The sequence below is a fragment of the Lynx canadensis genome, chromosome F1 (assembly GCF_007474595.2).
Source record: "Lynx canadensis isolate LIC74 chromosome F1, mLynCan4.pri.v2, whole genome shotgun sequence".
Taxonomy (NCBI): domain Eukaryota; kingdom Metazoa; phylum Chordata; class Mammalia; order Carnivora; family Felidae; genus Lynx; species Lynx canadensis.
This window is the reverse complement of record NC_044319.2, coordinates 66,311,391-66,335,761: the sequence shown is the minus strand read 5'-3', so window position 1 is coordinate 66,335,761 and position 24,371 is coordinate 66,311,391. Positions and strand designations below refer to the sequence as shown.

The following is a 24,371-nucleotide window of genomic DNA, read 5'->3' as shown; positions in this document are numbered from 1 at the left end:
CCCGTGAGGACCTGCTGTCCCTGCGGACGAGGAGCCGTGCACGTCCTTCCGTTTGGGGCTACTCGTCCTGTTCCACAGCAGCGGCTCCTGTGTCGCCAGGGACCCAGCCCCAGCCCCGCCCCCCCCCCCCCCCCCCCCCCCCAACCCTCACCCCCCCCCCCCGCCCCCCGGCATGGGCAGGAGCAGGTGCACTATTGTGTGTCCGACTCCACAGTGATCACTTTTCTTCCATTTAATGTTTCAACCTGTCCCAAGCAGGCAGGTGCTCTCCCATGACCTGGGTCCTCCCACAGTTCCCTGCAGAGGAAAACTTAAACCCGAGTCAATCTGGAAGGAGCCCCCCTTCCCAGAGATTCAGTGTCTGGAAGGCTCCGGTTTGGGAGAAGAGGCAGGTTATTCAGACGCCCAGGTACCAGAAGCTCCTCTCCTGCCCCTACCTCAGCTCAGTTTTGAGAACGGGACGATCAGAGGGCTCCGAACTGGGGTGCAGAGGGCAGTCGGCCGCTTTACGAGGTCACTCGCTGCCAGGCCGTGGCCTCTCATGCCACAGCAGTGGGAGGAGCAGAGCATTTCTGCTGGTGTGCTGGCTGCAGGGTCCCCGTGTCCCCTGTTTCTGCCTCTTGGAGCCGCAGACCAAGACCCTGGGCTGGGCCTGTGCCTGTGGTTGCTGGGAAGGACCGGAGGGGAAGACTGGGCCCGAGGGCACCCGGCGGCCCCTTCCCCAGCTGGACCCTGGGACACAACACCGAAAGAACCCACAAACGCGCCGCTAAAGGTCCCAGAGGCCAGAGTTCAGGGCTGTCAAGCAGCTGGAAGTTTGGAGGAAAAATCAGAAAGCGTGAGAATCTAGAGGGACTGAGACCCCAAATCAGAAAGCAATGTGTCAACCCCCTGCCTGGCAGCTAAAGTGTTCCCACAAGAGGGAGACCCTGGGGACCCGGTGAAAAGAACAGCACAGCAGAGAGGGACCTCTTACGGACAGATGGAGCCACGCAAACCGGAGCTTTACTTTTAATTTTTTTTTTTTTTGGTAATGTTTGTTCATTTTTGAGAGACAGAGACAGAGAATGAGTAGGGGAGGAGCAGAGAGGGAGGGAGACACAGCATCCGAAGCAGGCTCCAGGCTCCGAGCTGTCAGCACAGAGCGGGGCTTGAATCCACGAACCGTGAGATCATGACCTGAGCCAAAGTCAGACGCTTAACCGACTGAGCCACCCAGGCGTCCCGTCTCTCATAATTTTAAATGCACGTGGACTGTATGAGTCAGAAAATCTCACTCTTGGTTGTTGACTCCAAAGTCCTATTCCCAAAGAAATGAAAACCAAGGCTGAGGCCAGCGGAGACGAGATCGATGTCCAGGGAGGGAAATTTCCCCCACCCGGGGCCGCTCTTGCAAGACCCCGAGAGCGAGTGTCTCCTTAAAGCTTGCACCTGACGCTTTCCCTGCCTCACCCTGGTCCCAGCCCTGAGCAAACGTGGCCGCACGAAGACACGCGTGTTCGTGGCATCAGTGTGTGTAACAGCCCAAATGGGGAAACAGCTCGAGTGTATCTGTTGGTGGGTACCAGGGAGACGCCAGCCACGAACACGCACGGAAACGTGGGGGGCTCTCCGAGGCACGATGCTCAGCGGAAGGCGTCAGACACAAGAGATCACAGACCGCATGACTCCGTTTACATAAATTTCTAGAAAAGACAAAATTACAGAGTCAAAACGCAGATCGGGCGTTGGTTGCCCGAATCCAGGGGGGTCCAGAGGGAGGGGGACGGATTGAGAAAAGGGTTAGCGATGGAAATACTCCCCCCCTGCATCGTGATGGTGGCTCTCTCACTGGGTACCTCTGAACAAATGCGTGCATTACGCATCCTTCAAGGCAGACAGGACTTGCTGGGGCCCTGAGACAGGCTTTCAAGCCCCGAGGCTCACGGACAATCTCGACCACGGGGGGAGCCGATCCAGACACCAGACAAGGGTTTGTCCAGCCCTCTGCGTCTCACCTTCCCAGGACCGGGTGAGGGGTAGCAGGCGCTGGGAGAGTGAAACGCACGTTAAAGAAACAGACGCACCCGTCCTTACAAACAGCAAACGCTTCCGAACCGAAGCAGAGGATTCCAGGGGCCAGTGGAGCCCGGGAACCACCGAGGGAAGGGCGTGGAAAGGCGCAGAAGTGGGGGGAGCAGGGTTTGTGCTTCACCAGCTATTTTTTTTATTGATGTGTAAGGTACGTAGAGTGGAAGTTACCAATTTTAAGTGTACGAGATTTTCTCGTGTTTCCCAGAAGGGGGGGTGGGAAACGTAACTTTCCTACAACTCTGTCTTAGATTCATTTAGGTTTTTTACTTCTTGGGTTGCCGTGGGGACAGTTTGATCTGCCATGTGCCTCAAGATATGAGTAGGCACGCCTGGGGGGGCTCAGTCAGTTAGGCATCCGACTCCTGATGTCAGCTCAGGTCATGATCTCGCGGTTCGTGAGTTCGAGCCCTGAGTGGGGCTCTGCACTGACAGAGTGGAGTCTGCTTGGGATTCTCTCTCCTTCTCTCTGCCCCTCCCTCACCCGCACGTGCTGTCTCTGTCTCTCTCTCTCTCTCTCTCTCAAAATAAAGAAAATTAAAAAAACCTTAAAAAAAGATATTATGAGTAAAACTGTGCCTCCCCTTTCGGTTTGGATCCTCCTTTCAGAACCATGTGGTTGGGCCGGATGTTGATGTCTGCGGCTACTCAGTTACTGCGACAGGTGGGTTTAGACACGGGAGGCCATGGGCTTCGAGCTTAGTCTGTGGATTTGCTCTGAACTTGCTAGGAGAACTTGCACCTGAGGCGAGTGGCCTGGGCTTATGACGTGGTTCCATTGCATGGTGACAGTGATGTCCTTTTGATTTGTGTGTGTGTGTGTGTGTGTGTGTGTGTGTGTGTTCATTTTTGCACGGCCCTTGTGTAGCCAGCATCATTGGCATCATTATCTCTAGGAGCAGAGCCTGGAGAAAACAGCACGCTGGCAAATGTTGCTTTTTTGCAAACCCTTCTGGGAGAAACTGTTGGGTGAGGTAAAGAGCTTCGCAGAAGTTACAAAGTCTTTTCTTTCTTTCTTTCTTTCTTTCTTTCTTTCTTTCTTTCTTTCTTTCTTTCTTTCTTTCTTTCTTTCTTTCTTTCTTTCTTTTTACTGGAAAAAACCATAGCAGACTATCTAGGCTGCCACAGGGCTAAGAGTTACGTTCACTTGGAATCAAGAAACTCCCCACACTTGAGACGCTCATTGGTGTCTGGGCAGAGCACCCCCTCCCCGCCCCCGCCCCAGCACGGTGGCAAGAGTGTGGAAATCACAAGGTGCTGTTTGGAACTGCCCAGCGTCACGCCTCTTGTGCGCACTAGCACCGTATGAAGGCAGTGGGAGCTCAGGTGAGCTGGGGAGGGACGCTCCTCACCTTCTACTTTAATTTTCAGAGGCTACTGGGTGGGTGGCGCCCACGCGGATCGCCAGCTCTCCGGTTGTCGTCCAGCATTCTACACTCTTCTGCTAAGGCCCCTTTCAGACTCTGCACGGTGAGGTCCAGAGCTGAGGCTGCAGAGCTGAGCTGAGCTGAGCTGGGAGGGGAACCCACATTCTTGGCCTCGCAGGCAACACCAGCGGCAACGTCTCGTGGCTCTGGGGTCAGTGGTCTTCGATGCAAACGCCGGCAGAGGCGGCTGTGGTGAGGGCCCTGGGGCTGCGAGGGGCTGTTTGGCTCCTGGCCATCTGGGCCCCGGCCACACCTCGAGGAGGCGCAGGAAGGATGGAGGGGACCTGGCAGCTCCTTCTTGCCGAGGTCCCCGAGATGTCTTTGGCTACCGAGTATAAGGAAGGTATTAATAATAACTGGAATGGCCAGTATTTATATAACTCAAAGTTCATCAGCATTGTAATGAACCAGTGCTGCAAAGGGGTGTGGAAAATGGGGTACCAGTGGATCGCATTAGTGAGGTTATAGTCCTCCATTTACTGGGTCATCAAGAGAATGGGTTGATGACTTAAAGTGAGTCAACTTCTATTTTTATTTTTTACATTAAACCGTTTGAAAATTTTTTACATGTTTTATTTATTCTTGAGAGAGAGAGAGACAGAGTGTGAGAATGGGAGGGGCAGAGAGAGAGAGAGAGAGAGGGAGAATCTGAAGCAGGCTCCAGGCTCCGAGCTGTCAGCACAGAACCCGACGGGGGCTCGAACTCACCAACTGTGAGACCGTGACTTGAGCCGAAGTCAGATGCTCAACCGACTGAGCCACCCAGGTGCCCCTAAAATGGGTCAAGTTGAACCTAAAAAATGACTCAATGTATGGCTGATCATGTTTATAGTGAATGGCCTCAAGTAACCAGCGGACCAAGAAACGTGACTGCTCTCTTGTCCCATGAAATTCCAAGTCCCCGATTTAGGTCCAGCTGGCATGACATCAGCCACGGCATTGAATCAGTTTTACCTTGCGTTTTATTGCTGTGTGTCTGGTTTTATGCTTCAAATTTTTGTGGTTATTCGAGAAGCAGAAGGCGTAGGGGTCTCGTACTTGCCCGCATTTGGGTCGTGTAGTAATCAAATTGTTTGTAAATCAACGCTGAGTTCAAAGTGGGCACCGGGAGTTTTTTTTTTTTTTTTTTTAACGTTTATTTATTTTTGAGACAGAACGGGGGAAGGTCAGAACCGGGGAGGGTCAGAGAGAGGGAGACACAGAATCTGAAACAGGCTCCAGGCTCTGAGCCGTCAGCACATAGCCCGACGCGGGGCTCGAACTCACGGACCGCGAGATCGTGACCTGAGCTGAAGTCGGCCGCTTAACCAACCGACTGAGCCACCCCGGCGCCCCGGTAACCGGGAGTTTGAAGAGGATCGGAGATCCTGGCGGGAAGGCCTGTGCTTGTGGTGTCAGCGACACCCGGTGGCGCGAGGCGGAACTGCAGCCCCGCTGACCGGTCCCTCCTGGATACGCTCCCCTTTCTTGGGAAGGAGTCTTGACACGGGGTGACCAGCCGTCCCTCATCCCTGCTGTCCCGTCTGTGTGCACTGCGGCTCTCCGGCCTCTGGAAGCAACTGTATGGAGAGAAGTGGGCGCCATGTGCCTTTTAGAGGAAGTTTCCAGTTAGGCGTTTCCAAGAACCACGGTGGTCCCACGATGCACGCGGCGTGGCTGGAGTCGCGCCGGACTGATGTTTTGGGGAATCAACGCCCTGCCAGCAGAAGGGCTTAACCAGCATCTGAGCAGACGCTCACGGCGCCCGTCCAGCAGGGGCGGGGACGGACCCAGGCTCCCGGCTCCCATCGGAAGCTGACCCTCTGGGGAACGGGGCTGGAGGTCTCCTGCCCGGTGGCCAAGTGCATGACGTCAGGGCGTGAGAGCGCCGCGCTAACGTGTCTGGAAGTGGCACTGACGCTCTGGGGACCTTTTTACAATGAGACGTTGAGCCCGGGCGCCGGCACTCTGACCAAATAGGGCGAAGAAACTGACGTGCCTCTGTGTCAGCGAAACTCTGGCCCGTCACCACGGTGCCACCTTTCCACCATCATGGTTGACAAAACACGTGTTCACCGAGGGGCGTGGGCTCCTGAGCCCTGCTCGCCTCTTGCCCCCAGCTGGAAGAAAGCCGCGCGGGTCTGCTCCGGACCCTGCTGCCTCACGTGGGACACAAGGGCAAGTCTGTCACCTTGTGCCCGGTTGTCGCCCGAAGACCGGGCAGAGGCCGGCGCTCCCACCTTCCCCAGCGGCTCTCTTTCCGGATGCTTCTGGGCTTTGAGGGTGAGTGCTTGCTGCCCTCCCTCCCTTCCAACTCCGGCACGCTCCCGGGAGGACTGGAAAAGCCCGTCGTGGAGCACTGTCATCCCTGTGGGCCGAGGCCACCGGCTGCTGTCCCTGCAGACGCCCGTACGCGCCATTCTGCCCCGTCAGGCAGCTTTCTGCCTGTCCAGAGCTCTGCCGAGGGCCCTTCCGCCCTCTCATGTAGCTGGCCAGACGGGAGCCACGGTCCGGTTGTGGGCGACAGACTGTGCCAGGGGCTCTGTTACCCAGAGCCAGACTTGGTTTGAAACACTCAGTTTCGACTGTTGCGTATTTGCTTGGTGTGTATTTTTCTCAAGCTTCGTCTCCTTCATTTCGTGCTTGTGGGGAGGAAAATGTTGCTCTGAAGCCAGGTGCTTATCATCACCAGCCCTTTGGGAAAACACTGTTGGCGATAAAGCCTGCCTCACTCACTGGCCACACAGCCGCCACGCGTCCTGCTGTGTGTTGGTCCCTTGAGCCTTGCACCTGTCGTGTTTCCGTGTCCCTGCGAGGGTGCCTGTGCAATCCGTCCCCACCACACGGGGTCACTGGCAGTCAAGGGCCTCATGTAAAGGACAGAACTGTTCTTTTCCTTCTGAAGCTGGTGACCTCGTGAATGTGGCCCAGGCCCCAGTGGGACCGAGTCTCAGGAGTGTCTGGGGGTCTGAGCAGCCTCCCTGTGAGCTATCTCGGCCCCTCCTTCCCTCCCACGGGGCCCCCGGCCCAACTTGCCCTCCTTTCTCTGAAGGCAGCTTTCACCAGCCACTGAAATGTGGGTTTCCTCCTCCCTTGTCCCTGACTTTGGACTAAGCTCCTTTGTGCTTGGATATTCCTGGGCCTCTTTCAGGGTTTTACTGGTTTTTCATCTGGGGACAGAGACGAGGGGCACAAAATAGGCAAGTTACACAATTCAAGAACTCCTGGGACGCCTGGGTGGCTCCGTTGGTTAAGCGTCCAACTCTTGGTTTCAGCCCAGGTCATGATCTCACGGTTCGTGGGTTCGAGCCCCGTATCAGGCTCTGTGCTGACGGTGCGGAGCCTGCTTGGGAGTCTCTCTCTCTCTGCCCCTCCCCTCCTCATGCTCTCTCTCTCTCTCAACATAAATAAAAATAGTAAAAATAAATTTTTAAAAAGAAAATGCTTGGGGCGCCTGGGTGGCTCAGTCGGTTAAGCGGCTGACTTTGGCTCAGGTCATGATTTCGCGGTCCGTGAGTTCGAGCCCCGCTTCGGGCTCTGTGCTGACAGCTCAGAGCCTGGAGCCTGTTTCGGATTCTGTGTCTCCCCCTCTCTCTGACCCTCCCCCGTTCATGCTCTGTCTCTCTCTGTCTCCAAAATAAATAAACGTTAAAAAAAATTAAAAAAAAAATAAAATGCTTAAGAAAATTCAAGAACTCCGATAGATGTGACCTGAGGCTTATCAGCAGCTGAGAGTTTTTGTGAAAACCACACAGGCAGCAGCTCTGGGGGAGCTTCCAGGGGGACGGAGGGGAGACCGGGTGGGGAGGTGGTGGCCAAAACCTCCGGGTGTCCTTCTCCAGTGTTGGTGGGAGCTGGGATCAGTCAGGTCTTGTTTAGGTATGAAATAGGAAGTTTCTGCAATAAGAACCCTACGTTAGGTTTAGTTTAAAAAAAAATTTTTTTTAATGTTTATTTATTTTTGAGAGAGACAGAGACAGAGCATGAGTGGGGGAGGGGCAGAGAGAGAGGGAGACACAGAATCCCAAGCAGGCTCCAGGCTCCGAGCTGTCAGCACAGAGCCCGACGCGGGGCTCGAAGTCGTGAGCCGTGAGATCATGACCTGAGCCAAAGTCGGACGCTCGACCGACTGAGCCACCCACGTGCCCCTAGGTTTAGGTTTTAATAAAAAAAAAATTCAGAAATCCCTAAAATTTTTGTTTTGCTGGAAGACAGCAGTGGAATCACTCCTCTGGCACGATGGTCCTTCCAGCAAGTCCCCCACCACCAGGCACTGGGGCCGTTTGACGAGCAAGCTGCCGAATCATTTGTGCGGACCTCCTTCGTTTTCCAAATCAGCTCTTTTAGCTAATTGGCTTCTTAGGACTTCACAAACTTATCTAAACATCTCACCCTTTACACTATTGGAACACCAAGGTTTTAATGTGTATGATTCTGTAAAAACAAAGGAAGCGTCCTTGCATTGGGGGGGGGTGGTCTTCTCTTTCTGTGGGTCGTTAGGAAACAAGACGAAAACCAAAATCAAAACCAAAGCGCAAACAAACCAAAGATTTTTCCTTTTTCTTTAAGTCTCGATAGCAGGGACTTTCCTGGTGACGAGTGGTCTTGGCCGCCTGGGGCCGCTGGGTTACCCGGGTTCTCCGGGGGAACAGAGCCAACGGTCCAGGCAGACCCACCGCCAGAGGGGAAGAGTCGCGTTATGAGGGTTGCTCGCCATACGCCGAGGCCGGGGAGTCCCCGTCGGTGGGACTGGGGGTGGGAGAAGGCGGGCGCCCCACTCGAGGACGGGTGGATGTGCCCTCCGTCCCCCCGTTTCTTCTTCTGGTGGGGCCTCAACCGATTGGCTGATGCCATCGGCGGTGGTGATTTTCGCTCTGTCTATGGATACAAGTGCTGTCTTCTTCTGGGGATGCCTTCGCAGACGCACGTGGGATTAAGGTTGTGCCAGTTCTCCGGGCCTCACTCAGCTCAGTCAAGTGGACGCATAAAGCTAACCATCACGGCCGCCATTGGGCCGGGGGGCTTAAACCGCACGCACCCCGTGGGTTCGGGGGCTCTGGGCTCATCCCCTAAGTGGCTGGTGGAGGCTTGGGGGCCTTCACCTGGGCCTCCCCGAGTTGCCCATCCCTCGCCCACGCCATTTCTCCCAACCACTTTCTTCACGTTGACCACAGACGACAGACCAGACCAGAAGAAATGTGGACAAACCGAGTGTCCCGGGGGGCGAGTCTGAGCACCGGATCCCACCGTCCTGCCTCTGTCACAGACACCCCAGCCCGGGACCCAGGCTGCCCAGCAGTGCCGTCGTTTGTCGCTGCGGTGATGCGTGCGGGGGCCGGCCAGCACGTGCACACAGGCCCAGCCTGGACAGAAAGAGCTTGAGAGCTCCCGGGTTGTCCTGAGGCAGGAGACCACACGGTCCTCCCCGCGGGCCCGTCCCCTCGGCAGGGCTGAGCCCCCCGGGGCAGGACAGGCCCTCGTCACAGGGTGTCGGCCGCAGTGGCCTGGTGGCCCCGCGCCCGCCCTGTCCGGTCCCTCCTTGGGTTTCGGAGAGGCCTTTCTGGGCCCGTGCGGTCGGAACAACGTGACCGGGCTTTGGCTGGGCCTTTGTCGTTGTGTGTGTGTCCTTGAGCCGGAAGAGGAGGGAGACCGACTTTCGTCACCCCCAGGGCCGTTTGTCATTTTAATAAAGGTGACAGGTGCACTGGCATCATCGCAGCCACCCCCCCCCCCCCCCCCGTGTTAAATGTGATCACAGGTGATGGTGCTGTAGCTGCTGCTTGAGGAGCCCCTCCACACGCCCGGCCCGCTGCGAACACCAGTCCTGCATCGCGCCCAGGCTGCTCCGGGAGACCTCGCGCCACCTGCCCGTTCCATGGCCAGCGCCTCGGAGCAGGCCTTGAACTTCGCCGAAAGGCAGGCCTCCTTCAACTTAAAAGCGTACATTCCTTTCAGCGCGTGGTCTGGGAGTCTCGGCAAGTATACACAATCACGGAACCCCCCCATCGCGGTCAGGAGAGACCATTCCACCCCTGCCATGAGCTCCCCCGTGCCCACCGTGGGGAACCCTCCCCCCACCCCGCCAACTCGGGCAGCCGCCGACCTGTCCGCTGCCCCTTGCGAGGACATCGCGAAGACGGGGGCGCGCCGCCTCCAGGGTGTGGAAATGGCCTCTTTCGCTCGCTGGGACGCGTCCCGGGTTCAGGCCCCTGGTCACACCTGCCGGGAGTTTGGTCCGTTCAGGGCCGCGTGGGATTCCGCCGTGTGCCGTTTGCTCCTTCCATTTATGAGTTTACCGCATCGGGGATATTTGTTTGCGTTGTTTCCAGTTTTTGGTGACTGTAATCAAAACTGCTAAAACCATCCGCGTGCCGGTTTGGGGTGCGAATGGTGGTTTTCGTTTCCCTCGGGCGAGTACACAGGGGGCCGGACGGCGGGCTGGTGCAGTAAGTGTGGGTTTAACTTTATGGGAAACGGCCAAACTGAGAAAACTTTTTTTTTTTTTTTGTTTTTACAATTTGTACATCTTCGTGCTCACCGCAACCGTTTGGGGCAGGTGCTCTAGCTGTCCCGCTCTCCAGGAGAGGGCACTCAGCCCCCCCGGGCCAGGCGGCCTGCCCAGGGCGCACGCCGGCCCTGCGGCAGATCTGGGGAGCTTGGCCTCAGCCCTCCGGCCCGGTGCCATCGCGTCTCGCTCACTGGCGTCTGTCGCTCTCACGCTGCTGCCTTCCCCCGCCTTCCCTCCTCACGCGGGCTGGCCCGGCCCCGCCCTCCTCGGGCCCCTTGTCCGTCAGCGTGCCCACCAGCCGAGCCCCGGTGGGTCCTCTCTCTCCTCCTGGCCTTGATCTTTCCTGCTGCCGGGGGCCACGAACCCGGGAGCTGCAGGTGCGCTGGGCACCGAGGCGAGGCCCTCCTCGCTTTTGTCAGTCAGAGCCCCCAGAGAATGCATCTGGAGAAGTCACTTATTCGCTTCTATTTCTCTGGAAAATGACCAGATAGCCCCCAAATCACGGAAGTCCGTTCCCGAAGCGCTGAGCACATCCATTCCTCCGCCTCCTCCCTGATCACCCTGCTCTCGCGTTAGACAGGACGCCGAAGTGCTCGTTTCGGCAGCACGTCTAAAAAAGGACACCGGGTCGTCTTCCACCGTTTTCTCTGGAGCATCTTTGTGGCAGTTCAGCAGCTGCTTCCTCGTAACGATGAAGCAATAGAGGCAAACGAAACCGCGAGCACGGGCGCCTCACCACCTGCTCCCGAGAACACCTGCTCCGTGTGTACATGAACAGTGTCCCCACCTGTAATCCAGTCAAGCAGCTGTCGCTACTTTTCCTGTTTTGCGGATGAGGTAACCAGAGCCCGGGGAGGCCAGACGGGGAGCGGTAGGACCTTCGGACCCCGGGTCGCCCGTGCTTCACAAACGCCTCCGTCCACACGGGACGGGTGACCCGTGAAGCCTGCCGGGGACGTTGGTCAGGTAGCGAAGAGTGTGGGCACTTCTGGCTCCAACTGACCGATGTGTGGCCTCGGGCAAGTGGGGGTACTCTCAGCCTCAGTTTCCCCATCTGTAAAAGGGACGCTGACGAGTACTTGTTGCACGGACTTCCTGGGAGGGTCGCGTGATTGATGCAGAACGCCTCACGCGCTACCTGGTGCTCGTGAATAATAAATAGTAGCTGCTTCTGTGAGTTAGGTCTCTGTTGGGCGGGCAGTACTAACCAGCGGGGCTGAGAGGACGGGAGCGACCACGAGGCTGGCTAGCTGAAATAGAAGAGGTTAAATCGGGAGACGGGTGCGGGTCAGCGCACTGTCACAGAGGAGGGCGGACCTCGGGGAGGCACAGAAAGCACAACAAAGAGAAAGCAGCTGTGACCCGGGAGCGGTCGACATTCTCTTAACCCCAAACGTGAGGGAGGCCAGGCGGCACCCGTCCTGTTCGAGGAGACCCCCCCCAAATGAGGATTCGTTGTTCTGAGCTGACTGAGGAAAACCCCCAAAGGTCTAGTGGAGGCAAGAGGCCACCGTTATGATCGGGGTGGCGGTTTTCGTGTGGCAATTTGACCGGGCCACAGGGTGCCCGGATATTTGGACGTTGTTCTGGGCGTGTCTGTGAGGGTGTTTCTGGAAGAGGTTAACATCTGGATCGGCTGGAGTGAAGCAGATTGTTCTCCTGAGTGTGGGTGGGCCTCGTCCAATCAGGCGAAGGCCCGGCTGGGACAAAGAGAGCCGAACCTCCTCCGAGTGAGAGGACAACTTCTCTTGCCTGACCCGCTCTGAGTGCGGGCATCAGGCTCCTTCCTGCCTCGGACTCCGACTGAAATGTCGGCTCCTCCGGGCTCTCGAACCCGCTGGCCTTTGGCCTGAAACCACACCAGCTGTGAGTGCTCAGTTTGCCAACTGCCAATCTCGGGACTTGTCAGCCCCCGTAGCCCCACGAGCTATGTTCCTGTCAGCAAATGAACACCTATGCCTCTGCATCTCCCTCTGGTTCTGTTTCTCTGGAGAAACAACTAGGAAAGCTGAGGCGAGAGAGCCCAGCGGGCCGGCCGGCCGCCTGTTCTCCGGGCTGGAACCTGCGGCAGCCCGCCCCAGGGACAGCCTCCGCCTCCAGAGAAGACCCGGGGATCCGACTGGGCGGGGGGAAGGAGGAAGGGAACAGATCCCCAGGCCGTGCACAGGGCCCCGGTAAAGATGTACCGTCACCCGCTAGCTGGGGAAGCCTGAGGGGTGCTCGGGGAAAATTCCAGGGTTTCCCTAGCTTCTTGTTGGGCCCGTCGTGCTCACCCTTGAGGCCCGCAGCCGGTCAGGGGTGAGGTGGGCAGAAGGAGTATCGGTGCCGACCCCACCACTGCAGGGTGCTCCCCCAGACCCGACCTTCGACCTCTGTGCGGCCTCCTCCCGGGAGCTCCCGGGCACTGGGGTTTTGTCCCTCGACACTCCAGCTCCAAAGCGGGTCAGAAGGGCAAACGTGTCAGAGGCCACTCCAGGTCCCTCGGCACCCGAAGCCGAGAGCCCCTCTCTGCCCCGCTCCCCTCCGCAAGTCAGACTCTGCAAGTCTGAATTCCCTGCCACGGGAGTCCCAGACCCCGCCAGGGCCCCGCCCCCCGCCCTCCACGCGAGCCCCGCCCCTCCACGCGAGCCCCGCCCCTCCCCTCCACGCGAGCCCCGCCCCTCCACGCGAGCCCCGCCCCTCCAATGCCCGAGGCAGGTGCTCCGAGGGTGGGAGCCGACTGTTCCACCAGGAAAGCCTCAGGGAGGAGCGACGGGGAAGGGAAATGTTTTCCCTGCAAAATCCCCGGCCCGCCTCCTCCAGGTCTTGCTGGGCTCCCTCCTGAGCCCCTGGTGGCGGGAGGGGTGCCGGCCCGGGCGGCGCCCCTCAACCGACACCCGGGGTCCGACGCGCTCCGGGCTCCACCCTCAATGTTTTAGTTAAAAAAGTGAAATCTCAGAAAAGTTAACAGAATGATACAACCGATGCCGTATGCCCTTCTCTGCATTCACCAGTTGTGGGTTTTTGCCACGTTTGTGCTCTCTCCGTACACACACACGCACACACAAATGCACACTGAGACAGACACACGCTAACACAGACGCTAACATGCACATGAAAAAATGTTTACTGAATCACTTCAAGGCATTTCAGATATTTTCAAATATTCTTAAATTAATGCCAGGTTATTGATTCAATAGTATCAGTAATATATAGTTCATATTCAGTTTTCCCTAACTGCCTCCGAAGTTTCTCCTGCGGCTTTTTCTTGACCCAGAACCCGGTCGAGGTTCCCACCTGTCGGGCCTCCTCCGTCCCCCCGATGCTCTGAGGTGCCTCTGTCGGAATGTGCAGGTCTCCTCACGGGGATCAGGGCGAGCCTCTGGACAGGAGCTCTGTGCAGGTGAGACGCGTTCCTGCACCCACACCGGAGGGCTCACGGGAAGGGGATGTGAGCCCACTGGCAGGGGTGTGGGTCCGCATACAGGGGAGAAGCTCTCCTGCTGTCAGGGGCTGGCCTTAACGTCCCAGGCAGATGGGGGGCATGAAATGCAGCCCCATGGTGCTGAGGTCCACAGCCAGCTGCGCCCGTCCCCACTTGGTAGAGTCCCACGGTAGCCCCACCAGACGGAAGAGCACTGAAGAAAGGAGCTGCAGGGGAGCAGGTGTCCGGGGGGGGGGCGGGTGTCCAGGGGGAGCAGGTGTCTATGGTGGAGGTCTCTACAGGTGACGGGTGTCCACAGGAAGGGGGCAGGCGGCCTCCTCGAAGTCCAGGAGCAGGCTCCACTAGGAGTGGCTGGCGTGTGCATGGGAGTGGGACCCAGAACAGGGACCGTGGCTGAAGCCCGCTAAGGAAGCCAGGGGACGGGATGGCCCCGGGGGGAGCAACGCGTCACCAGACAGAGAGACCGCGAGGCGCACGGGCTGTCACTTGGGAAACGGCAGCGTCCGTAGTCCCGTGCTCCGGTCACACCGAGGGCAGAGGCCAGGGGACGGGGCCTGGACCCGTTCAAGTCACCCCATGTCGATGTCCTTGCCCCCAGGATGGCTTGGGACGCAGGGCGTGTGTGTGGACTCAGCTTTGAGGAGCCACGTAGGCCGAGGGGCATGCCACCTTCACCTGGGAGTAGATGACAGATGAGCCCGGGGGGTCGGAAGGCCGGTGGCTGGCGGCCTGGCCGTGGGAGGGCAGGTGGGTCCGGAGGAGCCCTAACACGGAGTCTGAGTTCGCTGAGGGAGAAAGAGCACTGCTCAGCCGGGAAAGGAGGCCCAGAGCTCCCCGCGCCCCAGCCCCCGTGTCCCCGTCCCACCCTGGCGCCTCTCCCCACCCACGTGGCAGCCGCCCTGTACCGCAGGGGCCCTCTCCTGAGCCCTTCGCCTCTGGCCGGGCCCGGCCCCTCCTCGGCCTCACTTCCCACTCTGCTCCCCACGCCGCTCCCCGGGAGCCCGCAAGCAGGAACCTCCCTCTAATCTTGTTAGTGCTTTGAGCGCAGACCCCTGACCGAGCGGGGCGCTGTGCCCCTCTGTGGCCTCAGACGGGTCGCCGCCACTTCTGCCCTGGTGGTCTCGTCCACGGGGTGGGAGCGATAACGTCACCCGCCTCCGGGGTTACTGTGACCTCACGTGAGCTCACGTGTGTGCGCGTCTGTCATGTGTCGCGTGTTTACTGTGCGCCAGGTACGGTGCAGACGCACACGTGTGCACGTTTATGGCGTATTCACGTTTAGCACTTAAAACTACTTGGCACACAGGGACTTCGGAACACATGTGGATGTGATGTCAGACGTCATCATCACTTGTACACGGTCTTAAGCTGGAACGGAATAGGGCAGTCTGCAAGCAGGCTCTGTCCTTGTGGCTCGGTGTGGCCCTCCAGGCTTCCTGGAGCCACACCGAGGAGCAGAGCTCAGTCAGGAGCTGGGACTCTGGAGACAGACCGTTCAGTGATGCATTTGCTTTGCGACTTCGGGCCAGTCGTTTCAGGTCCTCTGCCTTAGTTCCCTCGTTTCCAAGATTGAGGTAAGACACTACTCGCCTCAAAGGGGGTTGTGAGCGTGTGTGACTCCATGTGTTACAGGTGCGCCGTTGAACCAAGAATGGGCACAAACACGGTTCATCTGACTTTATACAAGAGGATCGGAAAACCAGAGAGGGAAGCAGAACGGCTAGGGTCACACAGCACTCTCTACGGAGCGCAGCTGGGAGCGGGTTGTCTCCCTGACGCCGGAGGGGTTGGGCTGGGACCGGTCCTGGCAGACCACTCACGAGCGGGCAATGACACAGCCAGACCACCAGCAGTCAGTCACCCTCAAAGCTGCCGTTCCCTCGTCCCATTTCCACATCTGCTCTCTCACCCCTATGAGACAGCGTGGGGGTGCAGAATAATGCCCCCAAGATGTCCATGTCCTGATTCCCGGAACCTGTGAGTGTGTGACCTTACAAAAAGGGACTCTGCAGATGTGATTAAGATTAAGGACCGGGCCGCCTGGGGGGCTCCGTCGGTTAAGCGTCAGACCTCAGCTCAGGTCATGATCTCGAGGTTCATGGGTTCGAGCCCCGTGTCAGGCTCTGTGCTGACAGCTCGGAGCCTGGAGCCTGCTTGGGATTCTGTGTCTCCCTCTCTCTCTGCCCCTCCCCTGCTCATGTTCTCTCTCTCTCTCTCTTTCTCAAAATAAATAAACATTAAAAAAAAAAGATTAAGCGGAAATGATTCTGAATTAATCCAGGTGGGATTTTGAGAACTTGAAATCAGAGAACGTTTCCCAGCTGCACTCAGAGGGAGACCTGACTTGGGACAAAAGGTCAGAGATGTAGCACTTTGAAGACCGAGGAGGGAGTGTCCTTGAGAAGCAGGAAAGGGTCAGGAAATACTTTCTACCCCTGGGCCTCCAGAAAGGAGCGCGGCCCAGGGAGACGCCGGTCTGACTTCTCCTCCCCCCCACCCCCCACCCCTCCGGAGCTCGTGGCCATTTGCCACGACAGCAGTAGAAATCGGACAGAGGCAGGACAGGGACGGTAGCCCTGTGTCCCGTGACAGCTGCGAGTGCAGAAGCCCTGATGGCGTAGCCGGTCCTCAGGCCATCCCGCGGCGTCCGTGGTGAATGGCAGAGGGGCACCGCACGGTGGGCCCGGGGACCCCAGCAGGGCAGGCGGGCGCAAGTGAGGGCGACCCTGCGTGAGGGCGGCTCCGCGCCCGGTCTGCCCCAGACCTGCCCGAAGGACGGAGGCGGGGCCACGCGCGGCCAGCGCCGTCAAAGCCCAGGGTCCCCAGGTCTTACCTGCAGGTTTGCTCCCCTGCGGAATCCTCCGGACTTCCGAGTACACAACTTCTCCTCCTTTAGGATTTACTGGAAAGAGACTGCAGTTTGAGAGACTGCAAGGCTCTTGCCTCTGGTCTGAGTTACTTCCTCCTCCCCCAGCTGGAGTTCGCTCTCTGCAGGGACACGTGTCCCCCGGGCGTCCGCACGGCCCCCCCCCACCCCGTCCTCTCCTGCCCCACCCCTGCCGGACCAGCCCCGGCTCGCTGCCCAAACAGGGGCACCTCGCTCCTCACCATTGCTGTATACCGGCTGCAATTCCAGCCAGGCTGGTGCATTGTGGTAGACGGGCTCTCGGACGTCGGAGTCTGCAGGGCTCCTGTGGGACAGAAACGGCCGTGTCTCCCGGGAGCCCTGATGAAGGAGCCAACGTAATAATCGTGCCCCGTTGGCAGGTCTTTGCGCGAGGTGGCTGCCAAGCCCGGAGACACAGACGAACGCGTCTCGGGTGGTTTGCTGCTATGAACGAGTACGTTACAAATCGCAACATGTTCCCGGACGTGGTGGGCACGTGACACCACCAGGCACTGTGCTAATGCTTGTGACAGTATCAGGGCGATTCTATTATTATCCTTCTCTTATCGATGGAGAAAATGGTGGTTCTGAGAGAGAAAGTGACTTGCTCAAGACCGTGTAACTAGACACGGCAAACTAGAACCTGGCTCCAAAGCCTCCCCTCTCAGAGAGATCCGCATCTCAGAGGGATCAGTCATGATGAGCGCTCAGAGGAACCCGCTTGCCCGGACAGGGTTTTGAGCTGTGGCGTGCCTCCCGAGGTCAGCCGCTGGGATCCAAGATGGCAAAGCTTCTGGCTGGCGGACCGCCTCTCTGGACGGCCAAGTCGCGTGGCTCCATCCCCTCGGCTGTCCCCACGGCAGGCGTGGGTTAGGCTGCTCACATTCAGAGATTTCCAGGCCGGCTGAGCTAAGATGAGCTTCGGGCACGGATGGATCCAGTGTTTACAGCGGTCACGCAACAGCCAAGGCAACAGTGGTGCAGGGTGCAAGTTAATAAATAAAAAGGAACTGGCCCTTGACGCACGGAGGCCCAGGTAGCTAAGGCAGCAGTGAGTTGCTACCTGGGAATTGCCTTGACCTACGCCAAGGGAGACCACAGTGTGCAGACGGCACAACCTGTCTGCGTCCTCAGCGGTCACCAGACCCAGGTCAACTTTTATCCCCTGCGGGCATCTCCCGGAGCACACGAGATCATAGCCCAGGTCTTACCTGGAGGGGTCAGAGGTCGGCCTTCCTCCTGCAAAGGAAAGCAGAGCATTTGGAGCCACGGGAGGAGGGGGCCTTGCCCGGGAGCACGGCCGCAGGGAGGGGCAGGCACCAAGAGGCGGACCCTTCTCTGCTAAGCCCGAGGGAGGCAGCAGATGGCATGAAAATTCCTGAGCCTGGCTTCCAGAGGGGCCGCATTGCAATGTGAAAGGGGGCTCCGTAAAGAGCAACGCTCGACGGCTGCAGCGGGAAGCAGATCTGATGGGCTGTGACAACACTGCCCGTTGAGACACTCAGCAAGTCACGAGGCCCCACTGGGTTTCTGTCCCCACTCCTGTTTCTCGGTCTTCCTTCTCTTCCTCCCAATCCTTGGGGGCCTCGTAAGGGTGGAGAGGGGAGTGCACTCAAGTGTATGATGCTGGATAAACTCCTCTCCTCGGGGCATCTTCCACGCACTAGGGCTATTTGGGGAACTCTGTGTTTGTGAAGAGGAATTCCGGGGGACCAGGAGGGGAAGGGGGGACCGGGATGGTGGCGGGGGCAGCGGCTGAGAGCTCAGCACGAGCCTGAGGGGACAGGACGGGGAGGGCAGGGGCTCCCGCAGAGGTGACCCACCTGCTTTCCTTGGGAGCCGGCAATACAACAGCAGGGCCACGACCCCAAAGCCCAGGGTGCTGAACAGCCCCCCGGTGACACCCGTAGCAATGGGGCCACTTCTGCTCCTGGTCAGCCCTGGGGAGGAGAGCCCACGCATGAGCTGGAGGGAGAGGCTCGTAGCCTTGACCTGCCCTGACCCCTGGAGATGGTGCCCGGGCCTGGAGGAGGAGGGGAAGAATCTGGGGAGCCAGGACTCCCGAGGCAGCAGCACAGGAGACGGCTCTTCTCTTTGAGAGGAAGCTCCTGTCTGCGGCTGGGGCAAGGGTGGGGGGCCAGGGTGGACAGAGCCCATCAGTGAGCGCTAAAGTCAACGATCCTCTCGGGCCTCCTGCTCCCACTCAGCTACCAGCACTCCAGAAACGCTTCAGAAAATGACAAGTTAGAGAACTCCCAGCTTTGCGCACCTGCCCCTGAGAACGTCCTGGTCAAACACCAGCAGGGGTACCAGAACATCCTCGGAGGAGATATTCTGTCCACATCTGTGGCCTGGGAACAGGAAACTTACCTGACATGCTGAGTGGCACCGCCTCGCTGCGCCGGGCCCCCAGGCCGTTGTCGGCCTCGCAAGAGTAGTTTCCAGAATGTTCTGCGGTCAGAGAGAGGTTGAGGGACGCTCCTCCTCCAGAGGGGGCCGAGCTGTTCCCCAGGGGGACGTCCTCGTGATAAAACCAGTACCAGATGGGGGGAGAGCCCCTCTGGGCCTCGCAGCGAAGCTCCACCATGTCTCCCACCTTGGCCTGGGCCCCGGGCGCCCTGAGGGTGAGGGTGGGGTGCGACGCTGGGACTGAGGGAGACAAAAGCCAATAGAAGTTCCTGCTTCTAATGTATCCATAAAGGAGCAGTATATAAACAAATGGCAGAAGTCAGATGTTGATCTTGGAAAACAGGCTGAAACTCATACGGCAGACAAAGCTAACAACCTTAATCTACAAATGCACAAAATACCCAATAGAAGAGTGTGAAAGGGTATGAATCACTAAAAACTTTAAATAGCCAATGAACAATTACTTTCGTTACTAATTAAAGACGTACAAATAAAAACACCCATCAGATGGGCAAAACTTAAAAGGACAGACGATACTGATAGAGTTACGGAGAAAGAGGTGCCTTGAGATGCTCTAGGCGGGAACGCAAATTTGAGACACTTTCTTGCACAGCGATTTGGCCACACCTGCCAAGTTCAAAACGCACATCAACTTTGACCCAACAAATCTACCTCTAAGACTGCTTCCTTTAGGGATACTGACGTCAGATGTGCAAAGGTCTTTGTGCAAGGATTTCTATGCTAGAATTTTTACGATAGCTAAAACTAGAGGTAGCCTAGTTGGCTGACTAAAGAAACACAAGAGAGAGCCAAGATCTATTTTTTAAACTAAAGCCAAGATGTATGTTTTAAGTGAAAAACGCAAGTTGCATCGTTATGTATAATCTGATGCTGTGAAAAATTTTATACTTTTATATTTATAATACATTTGAATACTTCTAGAAAAACGCCCATGAAACTATTAATAGCAGTTATATCTTGGAAGTACACCGACATAAAAGTGTGTGCCTGCAGGTGGAGACCTTCACTTTTTATGTTCTCCCTGCTGTACCATCGGTTTTCTTACGAAGATTTATGTATCCCTTCAGAATAACGAATCGTTAACAACTCGAAAGTTGTGCTGAAACACGGCCATGAAGGATGAAGGAATGCCACAGTGGAGACCAGGGCAGGCCCACGGAAGCCAGGCTTTCCCATCGCTAGCTGTGTGCAGACTGCCTGCTTCCCACCTCTTGAGTCTCATCTTGCTCTCCTGCAAATTGGGGATAATGGCGGTTTATCTCCAAGATGAAATGGGATCTCGCATGCCAACTACTAAGCACAGGGCCAGGCACATGCAAGGGCTCAGTGAGGATGATGATGATGACAATGACAAGGACAATGATGGCGGTGGTGGTGGTGGTGGTGAGAAATCTCTCCCCTTCCCGCAGTTCTCTGTGATCGGCACCCTTGTCGCAGAGCTAAGACATAACTCACGGAGTCCAGGCAAGGAGTCCCTCAGCTGTGATGGCAGCAGCACAAACAGCCTGCATCGTGTGAAGGAATCATAGAAACAAAGGCATGAAGGTGAGCAGAACGTCAGGAATACTGAGTGTGGCGGGGACGATGCGCGGTCCGCTGTGTTGTGAAGAGAGAGGGAGTGGCATTTAGCTCACGTTACACGCCTGCGTGGTGGATCTGAGAGGTAAGTGTGTAAGAGTCTCTGAAGTTTCTCCTTTTGAATATCTCCTTCCAGGAAACTTTGAGTCCAAAATACTCCACAGTCACTGTGCACCAAAATCATAGAATTTTAGGGCTGGGGATGACCACAATGGCCATCTAGTCTGATTTTCCCACTTTATGGGTGTGGAAATCGAGGTCAACATACGGGGAAATATGCTCGGCCAAGGTCATGCGGCTAGTTGCCTCCAGAGCTGAGACCAGAACGCTCACCTCTATGGCCCTTAGCATACTTGTGCTACTCTCCCCCGGGTCCCCCGGAACAGGAGGTTGGAGGTTCGGTCTGTAGGGCTGTCACAACTGGTTCAGAGCTCACAAGAAGCCGTTTCCCTTTGGATTCAACACTGAATGGCAAGTGGTCAGAGGGCAGCATAGAGAACGGAGGAATTTGGTGGAGAGTGGCTCGTGGCATCCATGCTGTCCTGTTCTAACCTCTCTGTGCTGCTCTCCCACGGCCCCACTGCTTTCAGATTCACTTTGTAAAAAAAAAAAAAACAAAAACGTGGACTGGTTGTGTCTCCTAAAAGGCCACACACAGAGCTAATGTTAAGATGGAAGTCTGAGGCGTATTTATATTCCTGGGAATAAAGAAGCATAAGAATAGGGGCGCCTGGGTGGCTCAGTCGGTTTGGAGGCCGACTTCGGCTCGGGTCATGATCTCGCGGTCCGTGAGTTCGAGCCCCGCGTCGGGCTCTGTGCCGACAGCTCGGAGCCTGGAGCCTGTTTCGGATTCTGTGTCTCCCTCTCTCTCTGCCCCTCCCCTGTTCGTGCTCTGTCTCTCTCTGTCTCAAAAATTAAAAAAAAAACAAAACATTAAAAAAAAAAAATAAGCGAGGCCTGGACCGTCTGACCACACCAAAAGCTTTCTACAAGGACAGTAGCTAGGGGATGTTGGGACGGATGGGTGAGGGGATGGGAGGGTGCCCAATCAAAGCCCAAGTGCCTGGTTCAGGAGAACCACAGACCAGGCAGGCCAGTATAGAAGGTCTGCCTTGTCCGATGGTGGTTACCATCCTCTGAGGGACTGAGAGTCAGTATGGAGGAATGATGATTTGAGTGAATACAGCCCTACCCAAGCCTTTTTTGCTTTACATAAAAAGTTAGGATTTAAGCAAAAACATTATTGCTTAGAAGACAATGTGTATTACTTTTTAAAAACGCAGTTTCAGGGCGCCTGGGTGGCTCAGTCGGATCAGCATCTGACTCGTGATTTGGGCTCAGATCATAATCTCAGGGTGTGTGGGATTGAGCCCCATGTCAGGCTCTGTGCTGACCGTACGGAGCCTGCTTAGGATTCTCTGTCTGTCTCCCTCTCTCTCTGTGCTGCTCCTCCGCTCATACCTACTATCTGTCTCTCTCAAAATAAATACACGAACATTAAAAAAATAATAGAGGGGCGCCTGGGTGGCTCGGTCGGTTAGCGTCCGACTTCGGCTCAGGTCGTGGTCTCGCGGTCCGGGAGTTCGAGCCCCGCGTCGGGCTCTGTGCCGACGGCGCGGAGCCTGGAGCCTGTTTCGGATTCTGTGTCTCCCTCTCTCTGACCCTCCCCCGTTCATGCTCTGTCTCTCTCTGTCTCAAAAATAAATAAAGGTTAAAAAAAAAATTAAAAAAAAAATAGAATAAAAGGCAGTTTTATCTCTTTTTAAAAAAAATACTTCACACATAGTAAACACTGAGCTAAAGCCAGTAGAGTGTTTGTACTTTGCTAAAGTTGCATTTACCAGGGGGATTTCATGGGCCCCTGGGGCGACTGAGTGCCTCAATGGGTTAAGCGTGGGACTTTTGATTTTGGCTCAGGTCATGATCTCGCGGTCCGTGAGTTCGAGCCCCGCATCAGGCTCTGTGCCGACGGCTCGGAGCCTGGAGCCTGTTTCGGATTCTGTGTCTCCCTCTCTCTGACCCTCCCCCGTTCATGCTCTGTCTCTCTCTGTCTCAAAAATAAACGTAAAAAAAAAAAAAAAAGAAGCATAAGAGTAAAGGCTTGAGGGGGGGTCAAGGAGAGAAAAACCCGGACAAGGAACAGCCAAACCTGTTTCTGGAGCAGAGAGACCCATAGTCTCCCTTTGTAATCTTAACCACAGATCAGAATATAGTCTATGGCGTAAAAACCCTTTGCATTTTTAGTGAGGAGTTTTGATGCCACTGAGGAAGACCACTTGGGCTGGGTGGCCAGGAAGGTCCAGGTTCTTGTAGGGAAAACCACAGGGAGGATCCACAGGGAGGATGCACAGAGGGAGGTTGTGGCGGCAGGAAGTACTGGGGGCCCGAGCCATCCCGGCAGCGGGGGGGAGGACCTCAGCTCCCCTCCAGGGGCCGGTCCTTGCCTGTGCTGCTGGTGGGGCAGGACGAACTCACCGATGACACTGAGTGGCACCACCTCACTGCGCTGAGCTCCCAGGCCATTGTCAGCTTCGCAGGAGTAGTTTCCAGAATGTTCTGTAGTCAGAGACAGGTAGAAAGACGTTCCTCCCCCAGAGGGGGCTGAGCTGCTCTCCAAGGGGACGTCCTCGCGATAAAACCGGTACAGGATGGGGGGAGAGCCCCTCTGGGCCTCGCAGCGAAGCTCCACCACGTCCCCCTCCACGGCCTGGGCCCTGGGCGTCCTGACGGTGAGGACGGGGCGGGACGCTGGGACTGAGGGAGGAAAAACAGTTAAGCATCAGTTCATGCTGTTTGAACATCTCCCTCCACAGGAAAGACGTTTCAGACCAGAAACTGTTTTCCTCGGTCTTTAGTGACCTTGTGACATCATCAGAGCCCAGTGATGATTTCCTCAGATCTGACGACACAGTAAGATCCATGTGGTGCCGTATCCAGTTCCGAGGACCGGGATACACAGTCTCCAGTGTGTTTGGGGGCCTGAAGGCAAAGGTTACAGGGACTGCCGAGAAGTCAGGAGACAGTTGGGGGAAAGGAGGGACAGGAGACCCGTGACTCACACAGCCAGGGACGTCACGGAGCCTGGGCCGCGTCGGAAACGAGGTCCACAGAGAATGGGTGCTGATCACCTTATTAGCTCATTTTACAGTCATTCACTCATCCAAAATTAACGGAGCACTAAGTAAGTCCCGGGAAGAGCGCTATGTGCTAGGGATTCAAGAGCGAGAAAGACCCCGTCCCAGCCCTCCCGAAGCCTCAATCCAGAGGACGGGATAGGCAGCGATCACGTGAACAGCAGGTGCAGAACGAACACAGCGATGACTGATGCAAAGTGGAGACTAATGTGCTGTGAAATGTGTCATCCCAGGGACCCGGTCTCGCAGGGGCTGGTCAGGGAATGCTTCCTCACGGGGACATCTGAAATCAACCAGGTGAAGAGGAAAATGCAGAGCGTGCCCGGCAGGCAGACAGCATGTGCAAAGGCCCTGAGTTGGAAGAAGGCTGGAGCCCTGGGATTACTGTAACAAGGTGGCAGCAGCAGTGAGAGGCGGTCTGAGGGGTGGCATGAGTAGGAGAGGGAGGCTGGGCTCGAGGTGCCTCGGGGAGGACACTGACCCCCCTTCACACAGCCGCAGGAAGTCGCTAAGTGTATCTGTACAGGGCTGTGAGGTAATCCGATTGGTCCGGACTCATCACGTTAAATAAATGTCCGGGGAAAGGTCCTAGAGAGAGGGAGACACTGGGAGAGGAGGAGGAGGACACAAAGGGCTAATCGGTGTGCAAAGTGTCGGGAATGCGAGAAAGACAGAACCTAGGGATCAGGTGGAGACTCACGGGGAGCGGACGCCTCTCCTCTGGGCCTTAGGCAGAGGACGGAGGGGTCACCGAGTGGGCACCAAGACAAGCGATATGGCGGTGGAGTCGGGGGCCAGCGTCCGGGAGGGAGCAGACAGGTCGGTGAACTGGGGCTCTGCTGGGGTCTGAGGACAGTGGTGGCCACAGGGGTTGAAGCAGCAAGCAGGGCAGGTTGTTGGAGTGGCGCGTGTACAGGGGGTGCAGGCTGGCGTG

At 56.9% G+C, this 24,371-nt stretch overlaps 1 protein-coding gene across 4 annotated transcripts in view; it reads right to left on the bottom strand.

The window, feature by feature from the left end:
• Nucleotides 1-13,110: 13,110 nt before the first annotated feature.
• Nucleotides 13,111-24,371, bottom strand: part of FCRL5 (Fc receptor like 5) — a 39,095-nt gene continuing 27,834 nt past the window's right edge. For 3 of the 4 annotated variants that reach the window (XM_030301823.1, XM_030301825.1, XM_030301824.1), the window contains 7 exons: nt 22,779-23,057; nt 18,666-18,944; nt 18,119-18,235; nt 17,507-17,534; nt 16,517-16,599; nt 16,242-16,310; nt 13,111-14,193 (listed from right to left, as the gene is read on the bottom strand). In XM_030301823.1, coding sequence (XP_030157683.1) covers nt 14,039-14,193; nt 16,242-16,310; nt 16,517-16,599; nt 17,507-17,534; nt 18,119-18,235; nt 18,666-18,944; nt 22,779-23,057 — 1,010 coding nt within the window. In that variant the 3' untranslated portion in view covers nt 13,111-14,038. Of the gene's footprint in view, nt 14,194-16,241; nt 16,311-16,516; nt 16,600-17,506; nt 17,535-18,118; nt 18,236-18,665; nt 18,945-20,229; nt 20,899-22,778; nt 23,058-24,371 lie in introns of those variants that run through there. The other variant, XM_030301826.1, reaches the window with a different exon arrangement.